At 37.8% G+C, this 25743-nt stretch overlaps 2 protein-coding genes across 6 annotated transcripts in view; both read left to right on the top strand.

Annotated features, from left to right (window-relative positions):
- LOC127437039 (plasma membrane calcium-transporting ATPase 1-like) overlaps positions 1 to 3801 on the top strand; it is a 73658-nt gene extending 69857 nt beyond the window's left edge. For 3 of the 4 annotated variants that reach the window (XM_051691665.1, XM_051691668.1, XM_051691666.1), the window contains one exon: positions 2217 to 3801. In XM_051691665.1, coding sequence (XP_051547625.1) covers positions 2217 to 2546 — 330 coding nt within the window. In that variant the 3' untranslated portion in view covers positions 2547 to 3801. The remainder of the gene's footprint in view (positions 1 to 2216) is intronic. The other variant, XM_051691669.1, reaches the window with a different exon arrangement.
- Positions 3802 to 9407: 5606 nt separating this feature from the next.
- LOC127437045 (mesoderm-specific transcript homolog protein-like) lies at positions 9408 to 25686 on the top strand. Of its 2 annotated transcripts, none has more exons than XM_051691690.1 (12): positions 9408 to 9872; positions 10112 to 10301; positions 16686 to 16765; positions 17362 to 17439; positions 17608 to 17744; positions 18823 to 18881; positions 19009 to 19049; positions 19133 to 19203; positions 19398 to 19499; positions 22458 to 22534; positions 23666 to 23729; positions 24711 to 25686. In XM_051691690.1, exons 1-12 carry the CDS (start codon positions 9729 to 9731, stop codon positions 24826 to 24828), a joined length of 1161 nt encoding a protein of 386 aa, XP_051547650.1. In that variant the 5' UTR covers positions 9408 to 9728; the 3' UTR covers positions 24829 to 25686. The 2 variants fall into 2 exon arrangements, with proteins under 2 accessions (XP_051547650.1, XP_051547649.1); XM_051691689.1 differs by having other exon boundaries at positions 10109 to 10301.
- Positions 25687 to 25743: the final 57 nt, after the last annotated feature.

The following is a 25743-nucleotide window of genomic DNA, read 5'->3' as shown; positions in this document are numbered from 1 at the left end:
GGTGCGAATCGGAGGGTCCTGTATCACCCTGAATGGGTTTGTTTTGCGATGATAACTGGCTGACTACAGTATCCCACTTATAACATGACTACTTAAATAAATAAATGGACATGAAAGATTGATTTGCGTTGAAATTATGTAGTTGCGTGAGAAGTAATAAATCGCTGAACAGCTGAAATTCACCTCCGGTTTGCTTCGGAGTCCTGTTGGTGTTTATATTGTAATTAATGACTGTCTGACTCATTATGCATCTTAAATCAATGTGTCATGTTCATTTATTTATTTGGCAAGAAGCCTTGTAATGAGTTGAAATTAGTTTATTGGCTTACTTGTAGAGATTGCACAGTAATCCGAGAAGCAGAAAAGCTGACTCTCAATACCCGGCTGACCGGTCTGATATGTCTTAAAACACAGATGTGTGGTTTTACTCAAGATATCAGACCACTAGATGGTGCCATTGACCAATCAGAATAGAGTTTTCCAGAGCGCTGTGTAATAAGAGAAAATAGTATTTAGAAATTTAACTTCCACAGTTGTTATGAGAGGTCTAATAGATTCTAGTTAATAGATTTAATATTTTTTTGTCAAAATATCACAATCATTGTTACTACTGTAAAATGTGAGTAATTTTAGATAAGGGTGATAATGTGGAATTTGAAAAACCTTTACCAGTTGAGAAACACTGCTCTAAAGTATTGACCAGCGAGAAATTGCTTTTTGAGTGCAATCTCTATAAAATGTTTTTAAAAATCCACAACTGTGGGGTCTGGGTAGCTCAGCGAGTATTGACGCTGACTACCACCCCTGGAGTCACGAGTTCGAATCCAGGGCTTGCTGAGTGACTCCAGCCAGGTCTCCTAAGCAAACAAATTGGCCCGGTTGCTAGGGAGGGTAGAGTCACATGGGGTAACCACCTCGTGGTCACGATTAGGGGTTCTCGCTGTCATTGGGGTGCGTGGTAAATTGTGCGTGGATCGCGGAGAGTAGCATGAGCCTCCCGTGCTGCGAGTCTCTGCGGTGTCATGCACATCGAGCCACGTGATAAGGTGTGTGGATTGACTCTCAGAAGTGGAGGCAACTGAGACTTGTCCTCCGCCACCCGGATTGAGGTGAGTAACTGTGCCACCACGAGGACCTACTAAGTATTGGGAATTGGGCATTCCAAATTGGGAGAAAAGGGGATAAAAAAAGAAATCCACAACTGCAAAAACTGTCATGGGAAAGTCGATGAAATTCATTGCTGGGAACCCTGCATATCATTTGCAGTTGTCTGTCAGCTGTCTGTGCGGTTGTCTGTTGTTAAAAGCCTCAATTCTAACTAAATCATTATTTCCATTTTTCACCAGGTCATGGCTGTCCATACTGTTCATGCTCAAACATACCTTTTTTCTGTTTAGGGCACTTTGTGTTGTTTGAAACAATCTACTTTGTTTTAGTCTTCATTTTCCTGCTAATGAAATGGATAATGATAAATGGAAAACGGCTCAAAACACTACAACACTGACTGCAACATATTCCTTCTTAGATTCTGTGAAATGTGTCATGGGCTATACTCAAAGGTTTACCTCTGTTGACCAAAAGGTAGCACTGCTCTGCATGGGTCCAGTCCCTAGACTGTTTGTGAATTTGAACTTGCTTGGCTGCTCCAAGTTTTTCATCTCTACTTCACAACATAATCAGTGATCGATTTCCCTCCTCCCCCCTCCCAAAAAAGCATGCTCAAAAAATATTAACCTCATGTGTTGAGCTGTGTCCTCTTGGGTTATTGGCCTCACTCTTTTTCTCTATATCTCTTTGTATCTTGTTCTGTTTCTCTCACTCTCTCTCATTTCCATTTTGAAAAATTGGCTTTGAGAGTTCCTGGTATTACATCTGAGATGATGCCCCAAGTTGTTTCCATTTTGTATCTTGTAATCTTGAATTAGTCTTTATTTGAGTACAGACAGAAAAGAGGATTTCTCTTTCCCTCAGTCAGAGGATAAGCTCACCTTAACCCAAGCATCAGGTTTTTACTCACCAGTAGCAGAGTTTCCTCCACACTCGGTTTTGGTGCGCTAACCTTACTGATTTCCACTCATTAATTAAAACCAGCCCATTTGGCCATGGTTTAACCTGTATTTTAATGTGATGTTTGACTTTGTATGCCTGTGTATGTGTGTGCAAATGAACAGTAGTTGTAAGCAATAAGGTTGACTTTACACACTGCTCTCCTACAGATCCGAGTGGTAAATGCATTCCGCAGCTCGCTGTCACCCTATGAGGGCCTGGAGAAGCCAGAGTCTCGCAGCTCCATTCATAACTTCATGACCCATCCAGAGTTCCGGATAGAAGACTCGGAGCCTCACATCCCCCTTATCGATGACACAGACGCAGAAGACGATGCCCCCACTAAGAGAAATGCAACACCCACCCCTCCTCCCCCACCTTCACCCAATCAGAACAATAATGCCGTACACAGTGGATTCCACCTCTTCCTGGATCCTAGCAAGTCAGCCACACCCTCAGCTCCCGGGAGCCCAATGCACAGCTTAGAGACGTCCCTTTGATCAGCTCCGCCCCTCAGTACGACAGACAACACCTGTTTGTCTCCCCAGAGACTAAAGCCTGGAGAACTCATGGATGAGAGGGGCGGAGCCAAAGATCTCTTGGGAGCTTAGCTCTTAGCTTTGGCTTCTCTTTATATGGATGGTGTTGAACGTTATTCAAACATTGATTTCTGCATTATTTGGCTGTTAATATTTTGAATTATTTATGTTTTTTTGGAAGACACAGGTCTGTTTACAAAGTTTGTAGATACTTTTTTTCCTTCTGTTCGTTGGTGGAAGAGCTTCCTGGTACAGAGAAATGGGGACAGATATTTCAGATACTGCTGTATTTTCAGGAAAAAAGGGTGTTTCTATGGAAACTGAACTATTTTTGCCTGCAAATTTTATTTGTTATATATTTGTAGATACATAGAATCTTCTAGCCAAATAGATAACACCAAGGCTTGTATAGCAATGAGCAGAGATATTGAGATCCATGGGTGGTTTTTAATTGGACTGGGAGGGGGGCTTTAATTGAAGATTAAGTTTTTGTCTTAGATAGAATTGTTCAAACCGTTCAAAGGAAAAATAAAAGAAAAAAGTGACTTGTTTTCAAACTTATTTTTATTTTCATATTTAACTTTTTTGGAAAAAAATGTTTTCCTGTGTTTTGTTTGTTGATCATACAAAAAAAAAAAAAAAAAAAAAAAAAAGTCTTCATATTCCATAAAGATTCAGTTAAGTCAGTTAAGAAAATATTGCTGCAGTTGAGTATATATTTAAGACCTGAAATACTGGAAACACTAAGGAATCAACATGAACAGGCATACACTGGTATCACAGCACAGGGTACTTTATGTCAGATCCCTAAGGAACATTTTGATACAGACCTTATAAATAAATTGTATTTTTATGCGGGGGCACCTCAACCTGCTGAACCAGAAATACAGGGATTTTACATAAATTATATTCACAGGGGGGTGGGGCACTCTTCAAATAAGGGTTGTGATTGGTTCTCCAAGTAATACAATACTCAGGGTGGCTTATAGCATGAAACTTGTGGTCAAAATACTAACATGTTTTGTGTTTTTTGTAATGTTTAGGAATAGATTTAATTTTTGACAGCAGGGTTCCAGTTTAGACTTGCTTTTCTGCTCTCATTGGTTCAATAAGAGTGTAAAGTAAAAAAGAGGAATACAGGAGGAAAGGAATTCGGATTTCTTCAGTCATCACAACCACATTTTTTTATTTTTTTTTTATGTTTATTAAACAAAAAGCAGCTTAAGTTTGCAACTTGGAGCAAATATATTAAAAGAATCCATAGGAACTTTTTTTCAATAGCGTCTTCCTATAATGGGAATGAATGTTTATTCATCTATTTTAAGAATTTTTAAAATTTTTTTTTTTTTTTTTTTAATCTTAAGGTTTGGAAATAAAAGTACATGTCTGTTTATCTTGCACAATGTAAATGGATATCGTGATTCAACTTACATTTTAAACTTGTCGAGTATCGTGTATGGTTTTTAAGAATAAATATTGATATTTAGCGTAATCTGAGGGCCATGTTTTCCTTCATGTTCAGCACACATTAGATTTAATAATAAGGGACATTTGTATTCAGTTTGGTAACTGTACAAACAGATACTTTGCTTTGAGAAGGCCCTCTAGTCTAGCCAGATATTCCTTTAAAGTGGGGTTACTAATCCCTGCTCATGGAGAGCCACCTTCCTGCGGAGTTTAATTTAAATAGTTCACCAAAAAAATTTACATTTACCACCCTTGTGCAATTCTAAATCTGTATGACTTTCATCCATGGAATAGAAATGGTGAATTTTTTAATAACATTATGGCCTCTGTTTTCTATATAATTAAAGTGAACAAGGACTGGCTATCAAGGTCCAAAATAAATGAATAAAAAATAAAAAGACCATAAAAGTGGTATTTCAAATCTTGGAAAGCCAAATAATAGCTTTGTGCAAAAATGGCCTGAAATTTATATAATTATTCAACTCAATATTTTGACATCCATCCTAGCACTCCTTGGTGCATTCATGAGAGTTGAGGTGAGTTCGGAATGGCATGTTACCATCCTACTCTATTTTTTGAGCAGTAAAGTAATAGTATGGTAGTATTCCATTCTGAACTCCGCCTTCATGAAAGAAGTTGCAATGTCCGATTCGTGAATTAATCAGATCTTTTCATTGAATCAGTTGATCCAGTCCACAAAACCGGTCTGAATGATTATTTCACCAATCTGACTGATGAGGTTTTTGAACTAACTGACTGAATGATCCAGTTGCAGTGGATAACAGCCCAATGAAGGGGATGATTATCAGTGAATAACTACTTCAATTTCGATATGTTCCTCACAAGCATGACTTCAGACGACTTTTAATATAGCGCACAAGTAGTATGGTTAAATATTTATGATACATTTATTGCTGTTTTGTTATTGTGGAGTTTGACAATTTGTGTGTGTGTGTGCGTGTTCCTCTAAAAGAGTTTTAAACAACATGAAGGTAATAGTAAATGAAGTCCGTATTTTTATAATTATATTACAATTTATTTTTATAATTTTTATTATTCTTTTAAGCAGACCATTCCTCCAAAGATGTACATACTTGACTACAGGTTTATTCTGGACACGTCTTTGAAGGATTAATGCTCGTCTATTACTACTGCTATTTTTAATTTATCAATGCAGATACTTGTCCACAAGGGGGAGCTAGCAAATTGTTCTGTTCTCATGCCTTGCCATTCCTCACCATTTAAATGTGCAGTATTTATATCAGCAAGATGTCAACATTTGTCCAAAACTTTCCTATGTTCCATTTTGAATCAGTCTAACGAATTTCGGATATATGCTGAGACACTTATTGACCATAAGAGGGAGCTGATGATTACCTGTTTTGACCTGGAATGAGTGACTGTGGTCACAGAACAAGTCGGCATCACACTGGACGATTTTTCAGCGATTTTCAGGTGTGAGCTTCATTTACATAATCGGTGGCCCTTAGGTGAGAGAGGAAGGGTGCATTAACATCTGCCAGCGGGAGGTTGTTAATCACTTGATCGTCAGGAGTCCCTGCTGAGTTACACTAGTACACTCAAAACAACTCGATTTTGGCCGAGGGTGTCACACTTGCTGACTGTTTCTCTTAGATTTTGCTCTCTTCAGTCTGAGGTATGACACTTGCCGATACAAAATACTGAAGGGGTGACAAACATACCAACTCACCGCAACTCTCTATTTCCCTGATATGTGGAGCTCACAGAAATAACAACAGAAGTACTGCGTGAGCATAAACAATTGTAATGAAGTGATTTAGGAAGCAATTCATGGATTAACTTTACCTAGTGAAAGTGTGTGATAGTGTATTTATCCTCTTGAGGCTTGCCGTAGAAGCAGCTTTCAGTGAGTAAAGAAATAAAGATTTTCAGTTTGTGGTCCACAAACCCGGAAGAAAATTCACCATGGGTTCCCTCTGGATTTTCCTATGAGATTTTAGAATTGGAGTTTTGGTTTAATGAGTAAAATATGGTCTGTGGTAAACATTACTTGATGTTACGTGGATGGTTGTTCTACAGCATATATTAGGCTACGCACTTTTATAGACCTTATTCACAGCTGTGCCATCTTTGTTTTTTGATAGGAATGACAACGAGGCTGTGAGGGATAGGTGTACAGTCTCTTTAATGAACTGTACCAAAGTCTCTCTAGCAAGTCAGTCCACTGTCGGCCATCTTTGGAACGCTCTCGGAAGGCTATTTCCAGTCATGTCAGTGCAGCTCCTATCTACTTGAATAGGGAAAGAACAAAATCTCAAAAACGGTTGGTCAAGAATACGATCAAAGAACATATTTCAAATCATCAATAAAATCTGACAATACTGGAATCATAAATTGTGCTTCTTTACCTCATATTACGCTGAAACACGCAATTATCCCGGCTTGTATAGCTAATGCGCATGCACGTTAGCCAGTCCATTGACAGACGATTTCTGTATCTAAAAGGTGATTGGCTCTTGTAAGGCAGGACTTCTTTTCTACATCTGTTGTCTGTTGGGCGCTAGAGCTTCTTGGTTGGGCATTCCAGTTTCTCCCATTAATTTAAATAGAAGTGGCCTGTCTCTGGTAAATAATCTCTGACTGTACTGCAGTTTATTATTGTTTTTGGATCGTTCTGCGGACAAAATATTGAAAAAATATCTAAGAACATTCAGTAGACAAACACCTCCAGACAACATGAGCTGTGGGAAATCAGATGTGATCAAGGTGCTTTATATAGCTTTATACCATTCGTGTCATTGAAGAGATGGTAAGTCTATCCCTCATAACCTCATTTTCATTCCCATTAAAAATCAAAGATGGCCCTACCGTGAATCAGGACCATACCTAAAACGTGAATTTTGAAGCCGTATTAAATTGCATACTTTTTTTTTAAAATCATACAGCAGCTTCAAAATTCACGTTTGAGGTATGAAAGTGTGTAATATATGTTGCAGAACAAAACATCCATGTATCGTGAAGTAATGTTTACCACAGATGTTATTTTACTCATAAGTTGAAAAACCCCATAGGAAAATCCAGAGGGAGCCCATGGCGAATTAGACTTCTGGGTTCGCCTACAAATTGACATCATGGCTGAAAACATTCATCAACTGACGTCTTGTCAGTTCTTCAGTAAAAGAAGCAGCTCATTTTTCACTTAAAGGAATAGTTCACCCAAAAAGGAAATTCTCTCATCATTTACTCACCCTTATGCCATCCCAGATGTGTATGACTTTCTTTCTTCAGCAGAACACAAATGAAGATTTTTAGAAGAATTTCTCAACTCTTTTGGTCCATACAATACAAGTGAATGGGTGCCAAAATTTTTAAGCTCCAAATATCACACAAGTCAGCATAAAAGTAATCCATATGACTCCAGTGCTTAAATCAGTGTCTTCAGTAGCGATATGAAAGGTGTGGGTGAGAAACAGATCAATATTTGAGTCCATTTTTACTATCAGTTCTCCTCCCTGTTCAGTCAGGCTGCACTTTAACTTTCACTTTCACATTCTTCATGCATATGCCCACTACTGGGCAGGAAGAAGAATTTCAAGGAAAATTTGATTTAAATATTGATCTGTTTCTCACCCACACCTATCATATCACTTCTGAAAATATGGATTTAACCACTGGAGCCTTTTGGAGTGTCAAAATTTTGGCACCCATTCACTTGCATTGTGTGGACCTACAGAGCTGAGATATTGTTCTAAAAATCTTAATTTGTGTTCAGTAGAAGAAAGACGGTCATACACATCTGGGATGGCATAAGGGTGAGTAAACAATGAGAGAATTTTCATTTTTGGGTGAACTATCCCTTTAAAGACAACCTGAACCTGGTAGCATTGGTTTGAATCCCAACAAGAAGACCAATGTTCATCTTTCATTTTAAAGTTGTCAAGTATCGCGTATGGTTTTTAAGAATAAAAATGGATATTTAGGATAATCTGAGGGCCATGTTTTCCTTCATGTTCAGCACAAATTAGATTTAATAATTAGGGACATGAAGTTGTATTAAATTTGATAACAGGACAAACAGCTTTTTGGGAAAAGCCCTCTAGTCTAGCCAGCTATTCCTATTCTTTAAAGCAGGGTTAATCATTCCTGCTAATGGAGAGCCACCGTCCTACACAGAGCAGTTCAAACACACTTGGCTGTAATTTTGAAGTAAACCAAAAGACCTTGATTAGCTGATTCAGGTGTGTTTAATAAGAATTGGAGTTGGACCCTGCTTTATAGCAATAGTTCACCCAAAAACTGAACAATGTGTAACTATTTACTCACCCTCGTGTCATTATAAACCTATATGACTTACTGTCTTCCATGGAATGCAAAAGGGGAATTTTTGAAGAATATCCTGCTCTTTTTTTATGATTAAAGTGAATGATGTCTGGCTGTCAAGCTAAAAAAAAAAAAAAAAAAAAAAAAGACCATAAAAGTGGTCCATGTTTTGTTAAATTCCAATTCTTCAGAAGCCATACGATACCTTTGTGTTACAAACGAACTAAGTCATTATTGACTTTAAATCTTCACATCTGTCCTAGCACTTCTTGGTGCTTTCATGACAGTTCATGAAAGAAGTTGTGATGTCCGATTCTTGGATGCATTGTTCTTTTGAATCTTTTTAGAATCTTTTATTCGATTGATCCAGTTCACAAAATGAGTCTGAATAATTTTTTCACTTCACAAATCTACCTCACTGACTCAGTGATCCAGTTGCAGTGGTTAACAGCCCAATAGAGGCCATGATTATCACTGAGAATGGCATACTACCATAGACAGATATGGCAGAAGTAGTTTGGGTAGTATATGTAAACCCAAACACAGCCTATGTTTACATGTACTCATTTTCATCAATCCGAATAAATTAAATCTGATTGTAATACTGTTCATGGGTACCTTAAACTTTGCAATCTGATACAAATATTTGTTTGCATGTGTATTACATGTATTCTGAACAAAACTTCTGCGAAAGAAAATAGATTTCCACACTTTATAACTTTATAACTTTTAGACTTCGAACTATACCTTTAAGCAGACCATTCCCTCAAAGGCTTATGCCTACAATGTCTGTATCATTCTATACGCAATAACTCTTAATGTCCAGAAGGGGGAGCTGGCAAATTGTTCTATTCTAATGCTTGTCTGTTACAACTAAAAAGCTGCCATTAGTCACCATTTAAATTTGTAGCATTTTTTTCAGTAATTATATATATATTTTTTTTATAGATGTAAACCGTGATTTTGAGAACAGACTTTAATAATAATTTGTTTAAAACGTTCCTATGTTCAATTTTCTTAATGCTGATACACTTATTGACCACAAGAGGGAACTGATGGTTACCTGTTTTGACGTGGAGTGAGTGACTGTGGTCACAGAACAAATCATCTTACACACATTCAACTAAACTGAATAAAAAGGAATTTCTCTTGAGTACGCAGATGCAAAGGTTAAACGAGGCTAAGCTTTTTGGAATTAAATGCATGACCCAACTGCAACCAACTTTCAGTCGACTCGTGTGGTAGAAAACCAAAGAGCAGTTTGCCATCCGCTCCATTAGGTGGCATAAGCGGGCTTCAATCCAGACTGAGACCTTTGGATCCTTGGCAACATGACGCTTCATTGCAGTCGCCTCAACACCTTTGGACAGTATTATGCAACTTAGTATAGATCCTGCTGATGACAGCTCAGTGAGAGACCCTAAATGTCGGTTAATAGCATGTATTTCACCCCATCTGCTAACACAACCGAGACACTGCGATCAAGTGCAGGATTCGAGTATGACACGCGAATCGCCTGTAAGTAACTTTACGCATGTTCAAAGTGGATTTCTTCTGTAGAAGTGCTAGCGCGCATCATGCAGCAGTCAGTATTTGGCATTAAGTTAGTATTCATCTTTCTTTCCACGCCATAAACGTCATCTGTGAAGTCAAAACACGGCCCTCTGTTAAATCGTTGAGATGCATGCTTTGTTGGATTAAATGCATTAGTATTTATGCTCACGCGCTGTCATGCACTCTGTATATACATATAGCAGCAGAATGAAAGCGTGAGCGGAGCGGCCCGTCGCGCGAGCTGGGAGTGGTGGGTTCACGTGGGTCTGTTGTGCATTCCTCTGGTCGCCGTGTATTTGCACATCCCTCCTCCGGAGCTCTCACTTGCGCTAAACACTTGGCGCTCCTCCGGACACTTCTTCACATTCAGAGGCAATGACATCTTCTATAAAGGTACATTACATCTGCTCGCTCTCTCCGTCTCTCAGTACTGCATACACACAAACACTATCTTTATGAGGTCAGTTGTTTGACATGACAAATCATAGTGTCCTGCAGTGTGACGTGACTCCATTAATTGAGATACTACATATTTGTAATTTCATATGTCACACTGCATGACTATTTAAGTGAACTACAACAAGGGCATAAAATGTGAAAAACGTGGTAACAAGCCACAGCATATACAAATGTACATGTTCCTTGATACATTTGTATAGTTAAAATAACAGAAATACTTAAACCAGCCTGTCTGGCACCAGCAATCATCCATGTGATTATCTAATCGGCCAATCGTGTGGCAGCAGTGCAGTGCATAAAATCATGCAGATACAGGTCAGGAGCTTCAGTTAATGTTCACATCAACCATCAGAATGGGGAAAAAATGTGATCTTTGTGATTTGGACCGTGGCATGATTGTTGGTGCCAGACAGGCTGGTTTGATTATTTCTGTAACTGCTGATCTCCTGGGATTTTCACACACAACAGTCTCTAGAATTTACTCTGAATGGTGCCAAAAACATAAAACATCCAGTGAGGGGCAGTTCTGTGGATGGAAATGCTTTGTTGATGAGAGAGGTCAACAGAGAATGGCCAGACTGGTTCGAACTGACAAAGTCTACGGTAACTTAGATAACTGCTCTGTACAATTGTGGTGAGAAGAATAGTATCTCAGAATGCTATTCTGAGATGCGGGTTGGCGCTGTTTTGGCGGCACGAGGGGGACCTACACAATATTAGGCAGGTGGTTTTAATGTTGTGGCTGATCGGTGTGTGTGTATATATATATATATATATATATATATATATATACATACAGTTGTGCTCAAAAGTTTGCATACCCTGGCAGAAATTGTGAAATTTTGGCATTGATTTTGAAAATATGACTGATTATGCAAAAAAACTGTCTTTTATTTAAGGATAGTGATCAAATGAAGCCATTTATTATCACATAGTTGTTTGGCTCCTTTTTAAATCATAATGATAACAGAAATCACCCAAATGGCCCTGATCAAAAGTTTTCATACCCTTGAATGTTTGACCTTGTTACAGACACACAAGGTGACACACACAGGTTTAAATGGCAATTAAAGGTTAATTTCCCACACCTGTGGCTTTTTAAGTTGCAATTAGTGTCTGAGTATAAATAGTCAATGAGTTTGTTAGCTCTCACGTGGATGCACTGAGCAGGCTAGATACTGAGCCATGGGGAGCAGAAAAGAACTGTCAAAAGACCTGCGTAACAAGGTAATGGAACTTTATAAAGATGGAAAAGGATATAAAAAGATATCCATTGCCTTGAAAATGCCATTCAGTTCTGTTCAGTCACTTATTAAGAAGTGGAAAATTCGGGGATCTCTTGATACCAAGCCAAGGTCAGGTAGACCTGAAGAATTTTCCGGGATACAAAGAAAAACCCACAGGTAACTTCTGGAGAAATACAGGCTGCTCTGGAAAAAGACGGCGTGGTTGTTTCAAGGAGCACAATACTTGTTGTCCCCTCTCCAAACATTGTGCTTATGGTTGTGACCATAAAGCTCTATTTTGGTCTTGTCACTCCAAATTACAGTGTGCCAGAAGATGTGAGGCATGTCAAGGTGTTGTCAAGCATATTGTAACTGGGCTTTTTTGTGGCATTGGCTTCTTTCTGGCAACTTGACCATGCAGCTAATTTTTGTTCAAGTATCATCGTATTGTGCTCCTTGAAACAACCACACCATCTTTTTCCAGAGCAGCCTGTATTTCTCCTGAGGTTACCTGTGGGTTTTTCTTTGTATCCCGAACAATTCTTCTGGCAGTTGTGGCTGAAAACTTTTTTGGTCTACCTGACCTTGGCTTGGTATCAAGAGATCCCTGAATTTTCCACTTCTTAATAAGTGATTGAACAGTACTGACTGGCATTTTCAAGGCTTTGGATATCTTTTTATATCCTTTTCCATCTTTATAAAGTTCCATTACCTTGTTACGCAGGTCTTTTGGCAGTTCTTTTCTGCTCCCCATGGCTCAGTATCTAGCCTGCTCAGTGCATCCACGTGAGAGCTAACAAACTCATTGACTATTTAAACACAGACACTAATTGCAATTTAAAAAGCCACAGGTGTGGGAAATTAACCTTTAATTGCCATTTAAACCTGTGTGTGTCACCTTGTGTGTCTGTAACAAGGCCAAACATTCAAGGGTATGTAAACTTTTGATCAGGGCCATTTGGGTGATTTCTGTTACCATTAAGATTTAAAAAGGAGCCAAACAACTATGTGATAATAAATGGCTTCATATGATCACTATCCTTAAATAAAAGAGAGTTGTTTTGCATGATCAGTCATATTTTCAAAATCAATGCCAAAATATCACAATTTCTGCGAGGGTATTCAAACATTTGAGCACAACTTTATATACACACATGTATTCGTGATCGACTGATATGTTTTTTTTTTAATGACCGATGCCGATATCCAGAGAGCAGGGTGGCTGATAGACTGATACAATGCCGATATATAACACAATTTAATATAGTAAATCAAATAAACATAAAAAAAAAGTAAATAAACTCTTATTTAGCACTATATTTACTCAATTTCACACTTCAAACTTTAACTTTGTAAAAAATAATCTAAAAAAAATAACATTGTGTTTTAAATGGTAGATTGCAGTTTCTTCTATTTCTGTTTAGTCATCACATTTTTGTCATTTATTTGCACATGAAGAAATTGTTAATATATTAGGAAGAAGGAAATAACAGTACACACAGTAGTCCAGCAACCATGGATGGCATGTCCACGTTAGCAATTGCATTTTCTCAAAAAAATACATAATCAAACCAATTGTACATACAGAGCATAGTGAAAAAGACATTTACTTATAGCACATGTGAAGCGCTTTTACCTTGAAGTTGCACCAGAGACTATTTAGCAGAGACGGGCCACTTCTATTAAAATGAATGGGAGATATTGGAATGCTCAACTGCAACCAACAGTCAATGGATGTAGACAGGAAGTCCCACCTAACAAGTAAAAGAGCCAATCACCCTTTAGATACAGACATCACCTGACAATCAACTCGAGAACGCACATGCACATTAGCTATAAAAGCTGGGAAAATTGCGTTTTTTTAGCGTAATCTTAGGTAAAGAAGTATCATTTATGATACCAATGTTGTCAGATTTTACTGCTTATTTGAAATGTTCTTTGACCATAATCTTGACCAACCGTTTTTGAGATCTCGGTCTTTCAAATAGATAGAAGTTGCACTTTGATGACTGGAAATAGCCTCCCGAGAGCGTTCTAAAGATGGCCGTCAGTTGACTGACTTGTTAGAAAGACTTTGGTTGCGCTCATGCGGATACAGCGCGATCGCCTGCTTGGATTGTCATCATGATTTGTGAATCAGAGGATCTTTTGATCCTGATCCTAAAGTTTTGATTCTGGCTGATAGAATATGTGCTTCAGATGAAGATATTAGATGAGCGCTCGACAGGAAGAAAAGCTGTATTTTCGTGAGGTTCGTGAATTACATCTGTTTAAATGAGATATCTGCATATTTGCTGACAGTATATAATAGAAGTTTTATTGATATTTGCTTTTTATCACTAGAAAAGAAAATTAAAGGTGACAGGGAACTGCTGAGGAGCGGCTGATAGAATATGTGCTTTAGATGTAAATAAGTGAGCATGCCACAAGATGCTGGATCTGTTCAAGTTGTGTGAGGTTGGTTTATTACATCTGTTTAAATGAGATATGTGCACATTTGCAGATGGTATATGATATTTTATATATAACCTTAAAAATATCCTTGAAAACTATTTATGAGATTAAGTTGTGTATACATGTTTTCAATGTGCAAGGAAAGTATTTTAATACCTTTTAATTGATGTTACAACACACAATATTTTTGAAGTCATTTAATATTTTTGTTTGTAGCAAATGCTTTAAATTTTTGTTTTTATTTATGAAACCAATTTACTAAAAGAGAACATTTCTACAAACTTGACACTTGACAAACTTAAACTAGATTTTTAAAAGATTTCTCATTTTTATCACCTTGGACAACCTTAGACTTATGACTGTGTATTAAGTTTTAAAAAAAAATATCAGAAATTGTAACATTTTTATGAAAAGGCACAGTTTGTGCAGGTCATATAGAGTAACCCTGAGAAAACTTCTTAATATTCTTGACTCAAAAATTCTATATATATATATATATATATATATATATATATATATATATATATATATATATATATATATATACATACACAGTCATGGGAAAAGAAAGTACACCCTCCTTGAATTCTATGGTTTTACGTATCAGGACATAATAAAAATCACCTGGTCCTTAGCAGGTCTTAAAATTAGGTAAATACAACCTCAGATGAACAACAACAAATGACATATTACACAGTGTCATGATTTCTTTAACAAAAATAAAGCCAAAATGGAGAATCCATGTGTGAATAACTAAGTACACCCTTACTGCTTCCATAGGAATTAAGAGGCTAAGTAGTAGCCAGGTGCTGCTAATCAAATGCCCTTGATTAATTGATCATCAGCAAGTGTGACCACCTCTATAAAAGCTGAAGTTTTAGCAGTTTGCTGGTCTGGAGAATTTAGGTGTGTGTTAACACAATGCCAAGGAGGAAAGACATCAGCAATGATCTTAGAGAAGCAATTGTTGCTGCCCATCAATCTGGGAAGGGTTATAAGGCCATTTCCAAACAATTTAAAGTCCATCATTCTACAGTGAGAAAGATTATTCACAAGTGGAAAACATTCAAGATCGTTGCCAATCTTCCCAGGAGTGGATGTCCCAGAAAATTCATCCCAAGGTCAGACCGTGCAATGCTCAGAGAAATTGCAAAAAACCCAAGAGTTACATCTCAGACTCTACAGGCCTCAGTTAGCATGTTAAATGTTAAAGTTCATGACAGTACAATTAGAAAAAGACTGAACAAGTATGGTTTGTTTGGAAGGGTTGCTAGGAGAATGCCTCTTCTCTCTAAAAAGAACATGGCAGCACGGCTTAGGTTTGCAAAGTTGCATCTGAACAAACCACAAGACTTCTGGAACAATGTCCTTTGGACAGACGAGGCCAAAGTGGAGATGTTTGGCCATAATGCACAGCACCACATTTGGCGAAAACCAAACTCAGTATATCAGCACAAACACTTCATACCAACTGTTAAGTACGGTGGTGGAGGGGTGATGATTTGGGCTTGTTTTGCAGCCACAGGACCTGGGCACCTTGCAGTCATTGAGTCGACCATGAACTCCTCCGTATACCAAAGTATTCTAGAGTCAAATGTGAGGCCAGCTAAAGCTTGGCCGAAACTGGGTCATGCAACAGGACAATAATCACAAGCACACCAGCAAATCTACAACAGAATGGCTGAAAAATAAAAGAATCAAGGTGCAATGGCCCAGTCAAATTCCAGACCTCAACCTGACTGAAATGCTGTGGCGGGACCTTAAGAGATCTGTGGATAAACAAATGCCAGCAAACCTCAATGAACTGAAGCAACATTGTAAAGAAGAGTGGGCCAAAATTCCTCTACAATGATGTGAGAGACTGATAAAGTCATACAGAAAACGATTACTTTGAAGTTATTGCTGCTAAAGGTCATTCTACAAGCTATTGAATCATAAGGTGTACTTAGTTTTTCACACATGGCTTTTCCATTTTGGCTTTATTTTTGTTAAAGAAATCATGACACTGTGTAATATGTCATTTGTTGTTCATCTGAGGTTGTATTTACCTAATTTTAAGACCTGCTAAGGACCAGGTGATTTTTATTATGTCCTGATACGTAAAACCATAGAATTCAAGGAGGGTGTACTTTCTTTTTCCCATGACTGTATGTCCTACCTTTAAAAATATTTTTTTGAAATTGTGTACACTCACATTTCTATCAGTGACCCAACAATTTATGTTTAAAGGCAGTCTCATCTTATATAAAAATTTAGCACATGCTTTTTATACATACTTGCTGTTTTGCTGAACTCCTTTGTCAGACCTAAAAGGTGCTGTGTTATGTTTTTTGATGCTACTATTACTTAATTTATAGAGTCAGCTGTACATAAGACATGGGTTTTCCCCTGAAAAAGTTCCCCTAAACACACTAGCTCCGAGGTGCTTTTAAAACATTATTCTGTTGGTTTGAGTGTCCCGATGCAACAACACTCACTTTTTGAGTTTGCGGCAGGACTAGAAAGGTACAGAAGCATTCTTCTTAATTTTTGCAGTGTTGTTGTTTGGTGATGATTGGCACATAAATTAAACACTTCACCTGTAAGGTTTTTTTAAGCTTTATGAGAACAGCCCTCTAATCTTTATGTTTGTTACTAGAGTCATTTGGTGTTGTGGGAAGCTCTGATGTTCTCTTGCTACTTCATGGTTTTCCTACTTCCAGCTATGACTGGTACAAGGTGAGCAGAACTCGGAACAGTTCAAATGTGACAACGCAATTGTCGTATTTTTTTAATTTGTTTTTTTTTTTGGGAGTTCTTTTTTCCTCTTTTTCTCCCAATCCTCGTGGTCATGTAGTGATTCGCCTCAGTCCGGGTGGCGGAGCACGAATCACAGTTGCCTCCGCGTCTGAGATCTTCAACCCGCGCATCTTATCACGTGGCTTGTTGAGCGCGTTGCCACAGAGACATAGCGCGTGTGGAGGCTTCACGCCACCCACCGCGGCATCCACGCTCAACTCACCATGCGCCCCACCGAGAACAAACCACATTATAGCAACCACGAGGAGGTTACCCCATGTGACTCTACCCTCCCTAGCAACCGGGCCAATTTGGTTGCTTAGGAGACCTGGCTGGAGTCACTCAGCACGCCCTGGGATTCGAACTAGCGAACTCCAGGGGTGGTAGCCAGTGACAATTGTCATATTTAAAACTGCATCATCATTACAGCCAGCCAGCAATTAACGAAATATGTTGCACACTTTGCTAGCTTTAGCTTTGGACGTGCTCACGTTGCTCATGATGTGTTTGTTCAACCTTGTTCTGTCAATTTGTAGATCTGGGATTCTCTGACTCAGCGCTTTAACAGAGTCATTGCCCTTGACTTTCTGGGCTTTGGTTTCTCAGACAAACCGGTAAGATGAAAGCTAGGCAATCATTACAAGTAAATGTCATGAAGTTCCTCCAATACCACTGTTTGAGAGATAAATATTTTGTATTTTATCATGCACATTTAATTTCGGTGTCTAAATAATTATTTCTGTTTGACATGCTTCCCCTTTCATGGTGACTTTGTTTTCCAGAGACCACACCGTTACTCCATCTTTGAACAGGCCAGTGTGGTGGAGGCCCTGATCGCTCATATAGGTCTGTCAGAGCAGAGGATCAACATCCTGTCACATGACTATGGAGACACTGTAGCTCTTGAGTTACTGTACAGGTGAGCGTCTGCTAAAGTGAAGTAAAGCTCTCTTGGCATCAAGCTTCTCATAGTCTTTGTTGACATTGTGCTAGAGATCATGTGATTCGAGCAACCAACCTAATCTTTCTTCAAAGTGTAACCTAGGGCTGCACGATTATGACAAATATCTTAATTACATTATTCATAATTAATCATAATCCTTGATTTTGTAATTACGATATTAATATCAATTAATTGAAGTTGTATGAAATACTTGTTCAACTTCATGCCATATACTTTGTGTATGCTACAAATCCAAAACAAGCTGAGAAATGTAAAAGGAATATTCCAGGTTCAATACAAGTTAAGCTCAAGCAACAGCATTTGTGGCACAATATTGATTACCATGAAAATATTTTCAACATGTCCCTCGTTTATCTAGAAAATAAAGCAAAAAATTGCGGTAACAGTGTGACATTTACAATGGAAGTAAATGGGGCCAGTCCATAAACATTAAAATAAACATTGTTTAAAAAGTATAGCCACAAGAAGTAAACATTATACTAGGGATGTCCTTATACCGATACTGGTATGCAATGAAGTAGTGCAACGAAGTAATGGCAATGAAGACCCTGTACAATTGTGCAGCTGAAGACCTGTTTAATGGATGAAAGGGGGAAAATTCCACTTTTTAAACTAAACAAACTTGTGTCTTCAGTGCTTAAATGCATAATAAGTGTTGTTAGAAGAAATGGTGATTTTTCACAATGGTAAACACTTTACTGTCCCAACTTTTTTGGAACGTGTTGTAATCATCTGATTTGAAATTACTGTACATTTAAAAAAAAAAAAAAAAAAAAAAAAAACTTAAATTTGCTTTCAATATAGCAAAGGGTGAATATAATTTACAAATCACATTAACATTTTTCATACTTTCCCAACTTTTTCAGAATACATTTTCATTTTTGGGTGAACTATACTTTTAAACAACTGTTCTAGACTATAGAATCCAGAAAGACTGAACTGTACTGTAGGTTAAGACAGAGTAACACAGTTAGGAGCTTAATGTTTCTGTCAATATGATCTGGGTGATTCTCACATGCAGTTAAACACACAGGAGTGACCATAAAAGGACTGGACACATCACCATAAACAGCCTCTGCCTCTCAAATGGAGGTACATGAAGGTTTCATCTAGTTTCTCTCAGCAAACTTTTTCAAAATGTAAATATAAGTTAGTTCTATCAAGACATTTATATTTCAGATTATATTGGATGCCAATAACCTGTTTTCATTATTTCAAGGTATATTCCCAGAGACTCATTATCCAAGATTCATGCATAAAGTGAGTGTGAAACAGACATATTTGTTTTCATTCTCAAATAATTAAAAAGTGAATAATACTTCCAATCTTTTTGTCATCTGCAGGTGCTAAAAGACTCAGGCTTCATTTCACCTGTTCTTACATGCCTCATAAACTTCCAGCTCTTCTCTAGAGGGTGAGTGGATCATTTCATTACTATCCTGTTAGCCATAGCTTAAAACATTCAATTGCAAAGTGTATTTTGGATCTTTAGTTCTTTTGGGCCTTGAATCTTTGGATTGCTTTGGATTATTAATGATTCAGTTTAACCTTTATACCCAAATACATTATGTAGAATGGTCAATGTTTATATATCTCTTTCATCTACAGAATAAGGGGAGTTTTTAGACCATACACTCAGCCAACCGAAGCAGAGTTCTGGGACATGTGGACAGGCATTCGTTTTAATGATGGAAATCTGGTCATGGACAGGTAATGCTTATAACTTGTCCACTTTTGTCTGTATATTGTGTCTGTAAAGTCATTAAAAGGGCTTTGTAGAGCTGCAACACGCCATGCTTTGCTTATAATGATGACCGTCACATACAGGTGCATCTCAATATATTAGAATGTCGTGGAAAAGTTCATTTATTTCAGTAATTCAACTCAAATTGTGAAACTCGTGTATTAAATAAATTCAATGCACACAGACTGAAGTAGTTTAAGTCTTTGGTTCTTTTAATTGTGATGATTTTGGCTCACATTTAACAAAAACCCACCAATTCACTATCTCAAAAAATTAGAATACATCATAAGACCAATAAAAAAAAACATTTTTAGTGAATTGTTGGCCTTCTGGAAAGTATGTTCATTTACTGTATATGTACTCAATACTTGGTAGGGGCTCCTTTTGCTTTAATTACTGCCTCAATTCGGCGTGGCATGGAGGTGATCAGTTTGTGGCACTGCTGAGGTGGTATGGAAGCCCAGGTTTCTTTGACAGTGGCCTTCAGCTCATCTGCATTTTTTGGTCTCTTGTTTCTCATTTTCCTCTTGACAATACCCCATAGATTCTCTATGGGGTTCAGGTCTGGTGAGTTTGCTGGCCAGTCAAGCACACCAACACCATGGTCATTTAACCAACTTTTGGTGCTTTTGGCAGTGTGGGCAGGTGCCAAATCCTGCTGGAAAATGAAATCAGCATCTTTAAAAAGCTAGTCAGCAGAAGGAAGCCTGAAGTGCTCCAATTTCTTGGTAAATGGGTGCAGTGACTTTGGTTTTCAAAAAACACAATGGACCAACACCAGCAGATGACATTGCACCCCAAATCATCACAGACTGTGGAAACTTAACACTGGACTTCAAGCAACTTGGGCTATGAGCTTCTCCACCCTTCCTCCAGACTCTAGGACCTTGGTTTCCAAATGAAATGCAAAACTTGCTCTCATCTGAAAAGAGGACTTTGGAACACTGGGCAACAGTCCAGTTCTTCTTCTCCTTAGCCCAGGTAAGATGCCTCTGATGTTGTCTGTGGTTCAGGAGTGGCTTAACAAGAGGAATACGACAACTGTAGCCAAATTCCTTGACATGTCTGTGTGTGGTGGCTCTTGATGCCTTGACCCCAGCCTCAGTCCATTCCTTGTGAAGTTCACCCAAATTCTCGAATCGATTTTGCTTGACAATCATAAGGCTGCGGTTCTCTTGGTTGGTTGTGCATCTTTTTCTTCCACACTTTTTCCTTCCACTCAACTTTCTGTTAACATGCTTGGATACAGCACTCTGTGAACAGCCAGCTTCTTTGGCAATGAATGTTTGTGGCTTACCCTCCTTGTGAAGGGTGTCAGTGATTGTCTTCTGGACAACTGTCAGATCAGCAGTCTTCCCCATGATTGTGTAGCCTAGTGAACCAAACTGAGAGACTATTTTGAAGGCTCAGGAAACCTTTGCAGGTGTTTTGAGTTGATTAGCTGATTGGCATGTCACCATATTCTAATTTTTTGAGATAGTGAATTGGTGGGTTTTTGTTAAATTTGAGCCAAAACTATCACAATTAAAAGAACCAAAGACTTAAACTACTTCAATCTGTGTGCATTGAATTTATTTAATACATGAGTTTCACAATTTGAGTTGAATTACTGAAAAAAAATGAACTTTTCCACGACATTCTAATTTATTGAGATGCACCTGTAGATGCATAGTATAAAAATGTCCAGAAAACTTGCCTTTTGGGATTACCATTGTGAAGGAAAGCCTGATCTTAGCTTTATCACAGTTTTTCTCAATCGCTTTGGCTCAATTCTCGAATGAAGTTCAAATCTCTGAACAGTTAGTTTCTTGTTCACACCAGATTTGAATTTCTTATTTAAGCAAATTGCACGTGTTTTGGCACGTGTGCAAAAAAGTACAATCGTCTACAATTTGCACAATAACTAAATGCACATGGCTTGCTGATCAAAACTGATGAGTTGATTCTCGGTGAAACTGTCATACTCTTCACAGCTTCTAAACATTCATCGTGTGAGCCATCACATGCAAAATGATCCATTCAATATCTGTAATAAATCTGTCAGACATACATGTATATCCCATAAATATTTATGACATGGAATGTTTGTGATGTCTGCTAAATCTCTGGCCAGACCAACAAGAGCGACAGGATGTCCACCAAGAAGATGGGAACTGTAGTGTTACGTACTGTGAGGAGGTACAATTTATTGTTTTTTACAGAACTACCGCAGGTTTTTTCATTGTTGCGTTTTTTTTTTTTTTTTTTTGCATGGATGTCATTGTGTCAATTTTCTGTTCACTATATATGACTTTACATGTAAGGATTGTGTAAAAATGGACATGCAAATGTGAATTTTCTGTTTACATGTAACACATTTCTGCAAAAATAAATGCACTGTTTACTGTACATACAAATGTGCATATCCTTTTTCTGTGTACTACAGTATTGTACAGTATTGACTTTTCCCAACCGTTGTAATCGGTATCAAAAAAGCTCAGTGTGATACACAATAGCATTCAGCTAGACAAAACTGACATTCTTGTATAGTACAATAAGCAGTCAGTGTCAACAAAAAAGTAGAACAAATATGAAATTTGTATATAACAAACATTTCTAGGGTTGACTGCCATGGTGAAAACACATCTAAACATTTTGACCAGTACGGCTCACACGATGACAAAAACACTTAAATTTTGGTGGTACTGGCCAATTTACTGATACAATAACTAGGTTTTGAAGCATGAATTAAATGTTTTGGGTGAGTTACTACATTTTGCAGACATGCAATAGAGTTGTGATGTCCCATAAAACCGTTGTGACAATTGCACTTATAGTTTAGAGAATGTTAAGACTGTTTCAAAAAATGAGCCAAAGCGATTGAGGAAAAACTGTAAATATTGCACTGGACCAACAGACCAACTTTTATTGTGTGTCTTGCCCAGTATCCTACAGTACATTAACCAGAGACTGAAGCACAGAGACAGATGGGTGGGGGCCCTAACCTTGACTTCAACACCATGTGAGTATGCAAATTTTCATGCCTTACTAAAGTCCTGGAGTTTTGATGACTACTGTCTATGGCAAGGCTCTGCTACACCCTAGTCTAGCCAACATGATGCCAGACTGAGATGACTCACTATGGTGGCTTTGCTTTAAATTTTGGCCATGGGCTGCACCATTGATGTTAAGTAGTTTAATCCATTGAAAATCACAGTGGAAGTTGCTTAGCCCATCTGTGAGCATTTGAGGTGATGTGAAAGGTTACATATTGTCAACATTTACCATAGCTGAGTGATGTAGTGTGGTGGACAACACACACTATATTACTGAAGCATCAGCCAATGTAGTAGGAAAAATGTTAACATGTTGTTTTTGTTTCCATTTAAGTGTTCTCATAGTGTCATGGCTTGGAAGTTGATTACACAGTTAATTGCTTCATAAGAACTGAACTGAGAGGAAAGGTAGATTGAACCAAGAGAATTAATATTGATACAGCATAACCAATCTATCCTACTTTTTCAATAACACGGAAGCTTTCACGATTCATAACGGAAGCCTATCTTTGTTTTCCGGTCTCCAGTGTTTTCAATCGCATCGGAGTATTTTTTTTTAGCATATAATGTGATATTTAGCGTATTTTTAAAAAAAAAATGTTAATTGCCAACTTAAAAGTATCGTGCCGATATTTTACATAGTCGCGATGACCGTAATTTGACCGTGCCTCACCCGAGTGTGTAGATGACATGAAGCGATGGCCTGAGGTTAGTTACACTGATATCATTAGCTAGTTTGATTTGATATGACAGCCAACAAATGCGCAAGTTGAGCCTGAACCCATTTTTATTTCCTACTAACACTAAAAATGATCGTTGTTCTCCATCTGGATCACTCTTTTGGTAGTTGTTTTACATTTGCTTCTTAAGGAGTCTGAGTGAATAAGGACCAGGCAATATTTGTCACATTCTACAGTGTTAGGGGAAAATGTACACGTCAATTTTTATTTTTATTACAAACATTCCACTGGAAGATTACTTCATTTTAGGCTGAGCAGTGTTATCGTAAAACGTATTTAAACATTCTGTTTTTTTGCCAATGCAAATTTCAATGATGATTATGACAAATTTTACAACTGAATCTTTTAACTTTGTAGTGCACATGATCTATGGACCACTAGATCCAGTTAATCCACACCCCCAGTTTACCCATCTTTATCTGTGAGTATATGTCAAATTCCATTTATAAAACATACCTTTTTAAATTCTGTTTTTAATCTGCTGTAATCTAACCCCATTATGCTGAGGTGGGATTTGAACCCATACCTCTTTGCAGCTTTGTTCTCAGTCTTGGCGGAAAATACATGAAACCGCCACACCATCATGTCTTCCGCAAGGCTAGGAACAGAGGTCATTTTTGCATGCTTTATTTGATACAATGACAATATTTACATTTAAGGAATAGTGGGATTCAAAACCAAGATTTTTGTGGACAAAAGGTGAAAGTCCATATCCTGAGCCACTGAGTTTGGAGTGCTCTGCTGAGTGTTATGTCGAAAGAAACTTTAAAGTTGTCGGATATGAACCAATACTTTCAGGGACGAACAATTTACCTTCTGAGCCAGGGAGTTCGCAGTGTGTGTTTTTGGGGTGATGCTTTGTTACATATGACGACAGAAACTTAAATGGTGTAGGATTCGAAACCAAGACTTTCATGAATGAAACACGAAAGATAATCTCCTGAGCCAGGAGTGCTCTGCAGTGTGTTTTTGTGATGTGTGCTTTGTTACATATAACAAAAGAAGCTTAACTATTGTCCGATTTAAACCAAGAAAGGGGAAAGGTTATCTCTGGAGCCACTGATTTTGGGGTGTTTTTATGAGCTTTTACAATATTTTCTGTCTTTCACATTGTTTCACAAGTGCTTTCTTTTATATGATGAAACTTAAAACATTGATAGATTTGAACCAGGACTTTAGGTATGAAAGGTAAGGGATTGTCAACTGAGCCACTGAGTTTGAGATGCAGCAGTTTAAGGTCTTTTAACATGTTCAACTGGTAGTACCTCAAGTTAACTATGTCAGCTTAAAAAAAAAGCACCTAATATTTATTTCTTGCTCAGTATTTTACGTACATCTGCATGAAATAACTTTTGCTGCTTTAGTATTTAAATTATTTTAAAATGTGATTTATTTCTTACAGGAAACTAGTGCAAAGATCCACAGTATCGGTTCTAGATGAGCATGTTAGTCATTATCCACAGCTGGAGGATCCCACCGGCTTCATCAAATCCTACCTCAGCTTTATCAACTCATTCTAAAGCAAGGATGAGGACCAGCGAGAGCTGCCCAGAGTTCTGCATTATTTGTGAGAATCAATGAGGAAAACACAGACATTAAGCATTTTCAAATTAGTAGTTTGGAATATTGTCCCAAATAAGCTGTGGCACATGTGGGGGAAAAAAAGGAAAAGCATATTCCAGTCTATTTATTTACAAGCCACAAAGTAAGTATCGGTCGCAAAATGTCTGAAGATGGCCAAGTAGTGCACAACAATATAAGCAAAGCAAATAAATGCTTAAAACACAAGGGACATTTAGGCACAACACAGTGTTGTGATGAATGCCATAACTCTTATTACTTCACCATTTCCAAAGGCAGTGCTCGAAGTGGGCTGGTATGCACTGATACGCCATACCAGTACTTATCCGAGAATGATGTCACAGTAGCGACAGATATCCTTGCGTACTTCGTTGCTCTTATAAAGGTGCCAGTATGGTGTCCTACTCCCATTTAAAATGGGCTGTACCAGCACAGATTTCTTTCCACTTAAAGCACTGTCCAAAGGTATCAAATACATTTATATTCAGAAATCCATTTCTAGCATACATTGAGTCTCATGTGACTTGCAGTTGTTGTGTTGCAGCTTAATTTTTTGTTATGGCTCATTTCTGTTGTGCTGTGGCATAATTTCATTGTTTTCAACTTTTATTTGCTTTTCCAATTTAGTTGTGTTGTGCGCCCCTGGGCCACTGTAATTAGTTCTTTACATTTAAGCAAAAGAAAAAAAACATGTAAACTGCCATAACACATGACTCATCACGTACAGCTAGTCAATAACTTGTCAAGGTAAAATGCTATGACATAACTTGTAAAGAACTAAATTTGTGTTTGAAGCATGAATGCCTTAAATACAGCTTTATATGAACTGTCATGTTTTGTGCAGAAAAGCAAGT

Source organism: Myxocyprinus asiaticus, chromosome 47 (assembly GCF_019703515.2).
Source record: "Myxocyprinus asiaticus isolate MX2 ecotype Aquarium Trade chromosome 47, UBuf_Myxa_2, whole genome shotgun sequence".
NCBI lineage: Eukaryota > Metazoa > Chordata > Actinopteri > Cypriniformes > Catostomidae > Myxocyprinus > Myxocyprinus asiaticus.
The sequence above is the reverse complement of the archived record's forward strand: the minus strand, read 5'-3'. Positions and strand labels throughout refer to the sequence as shown.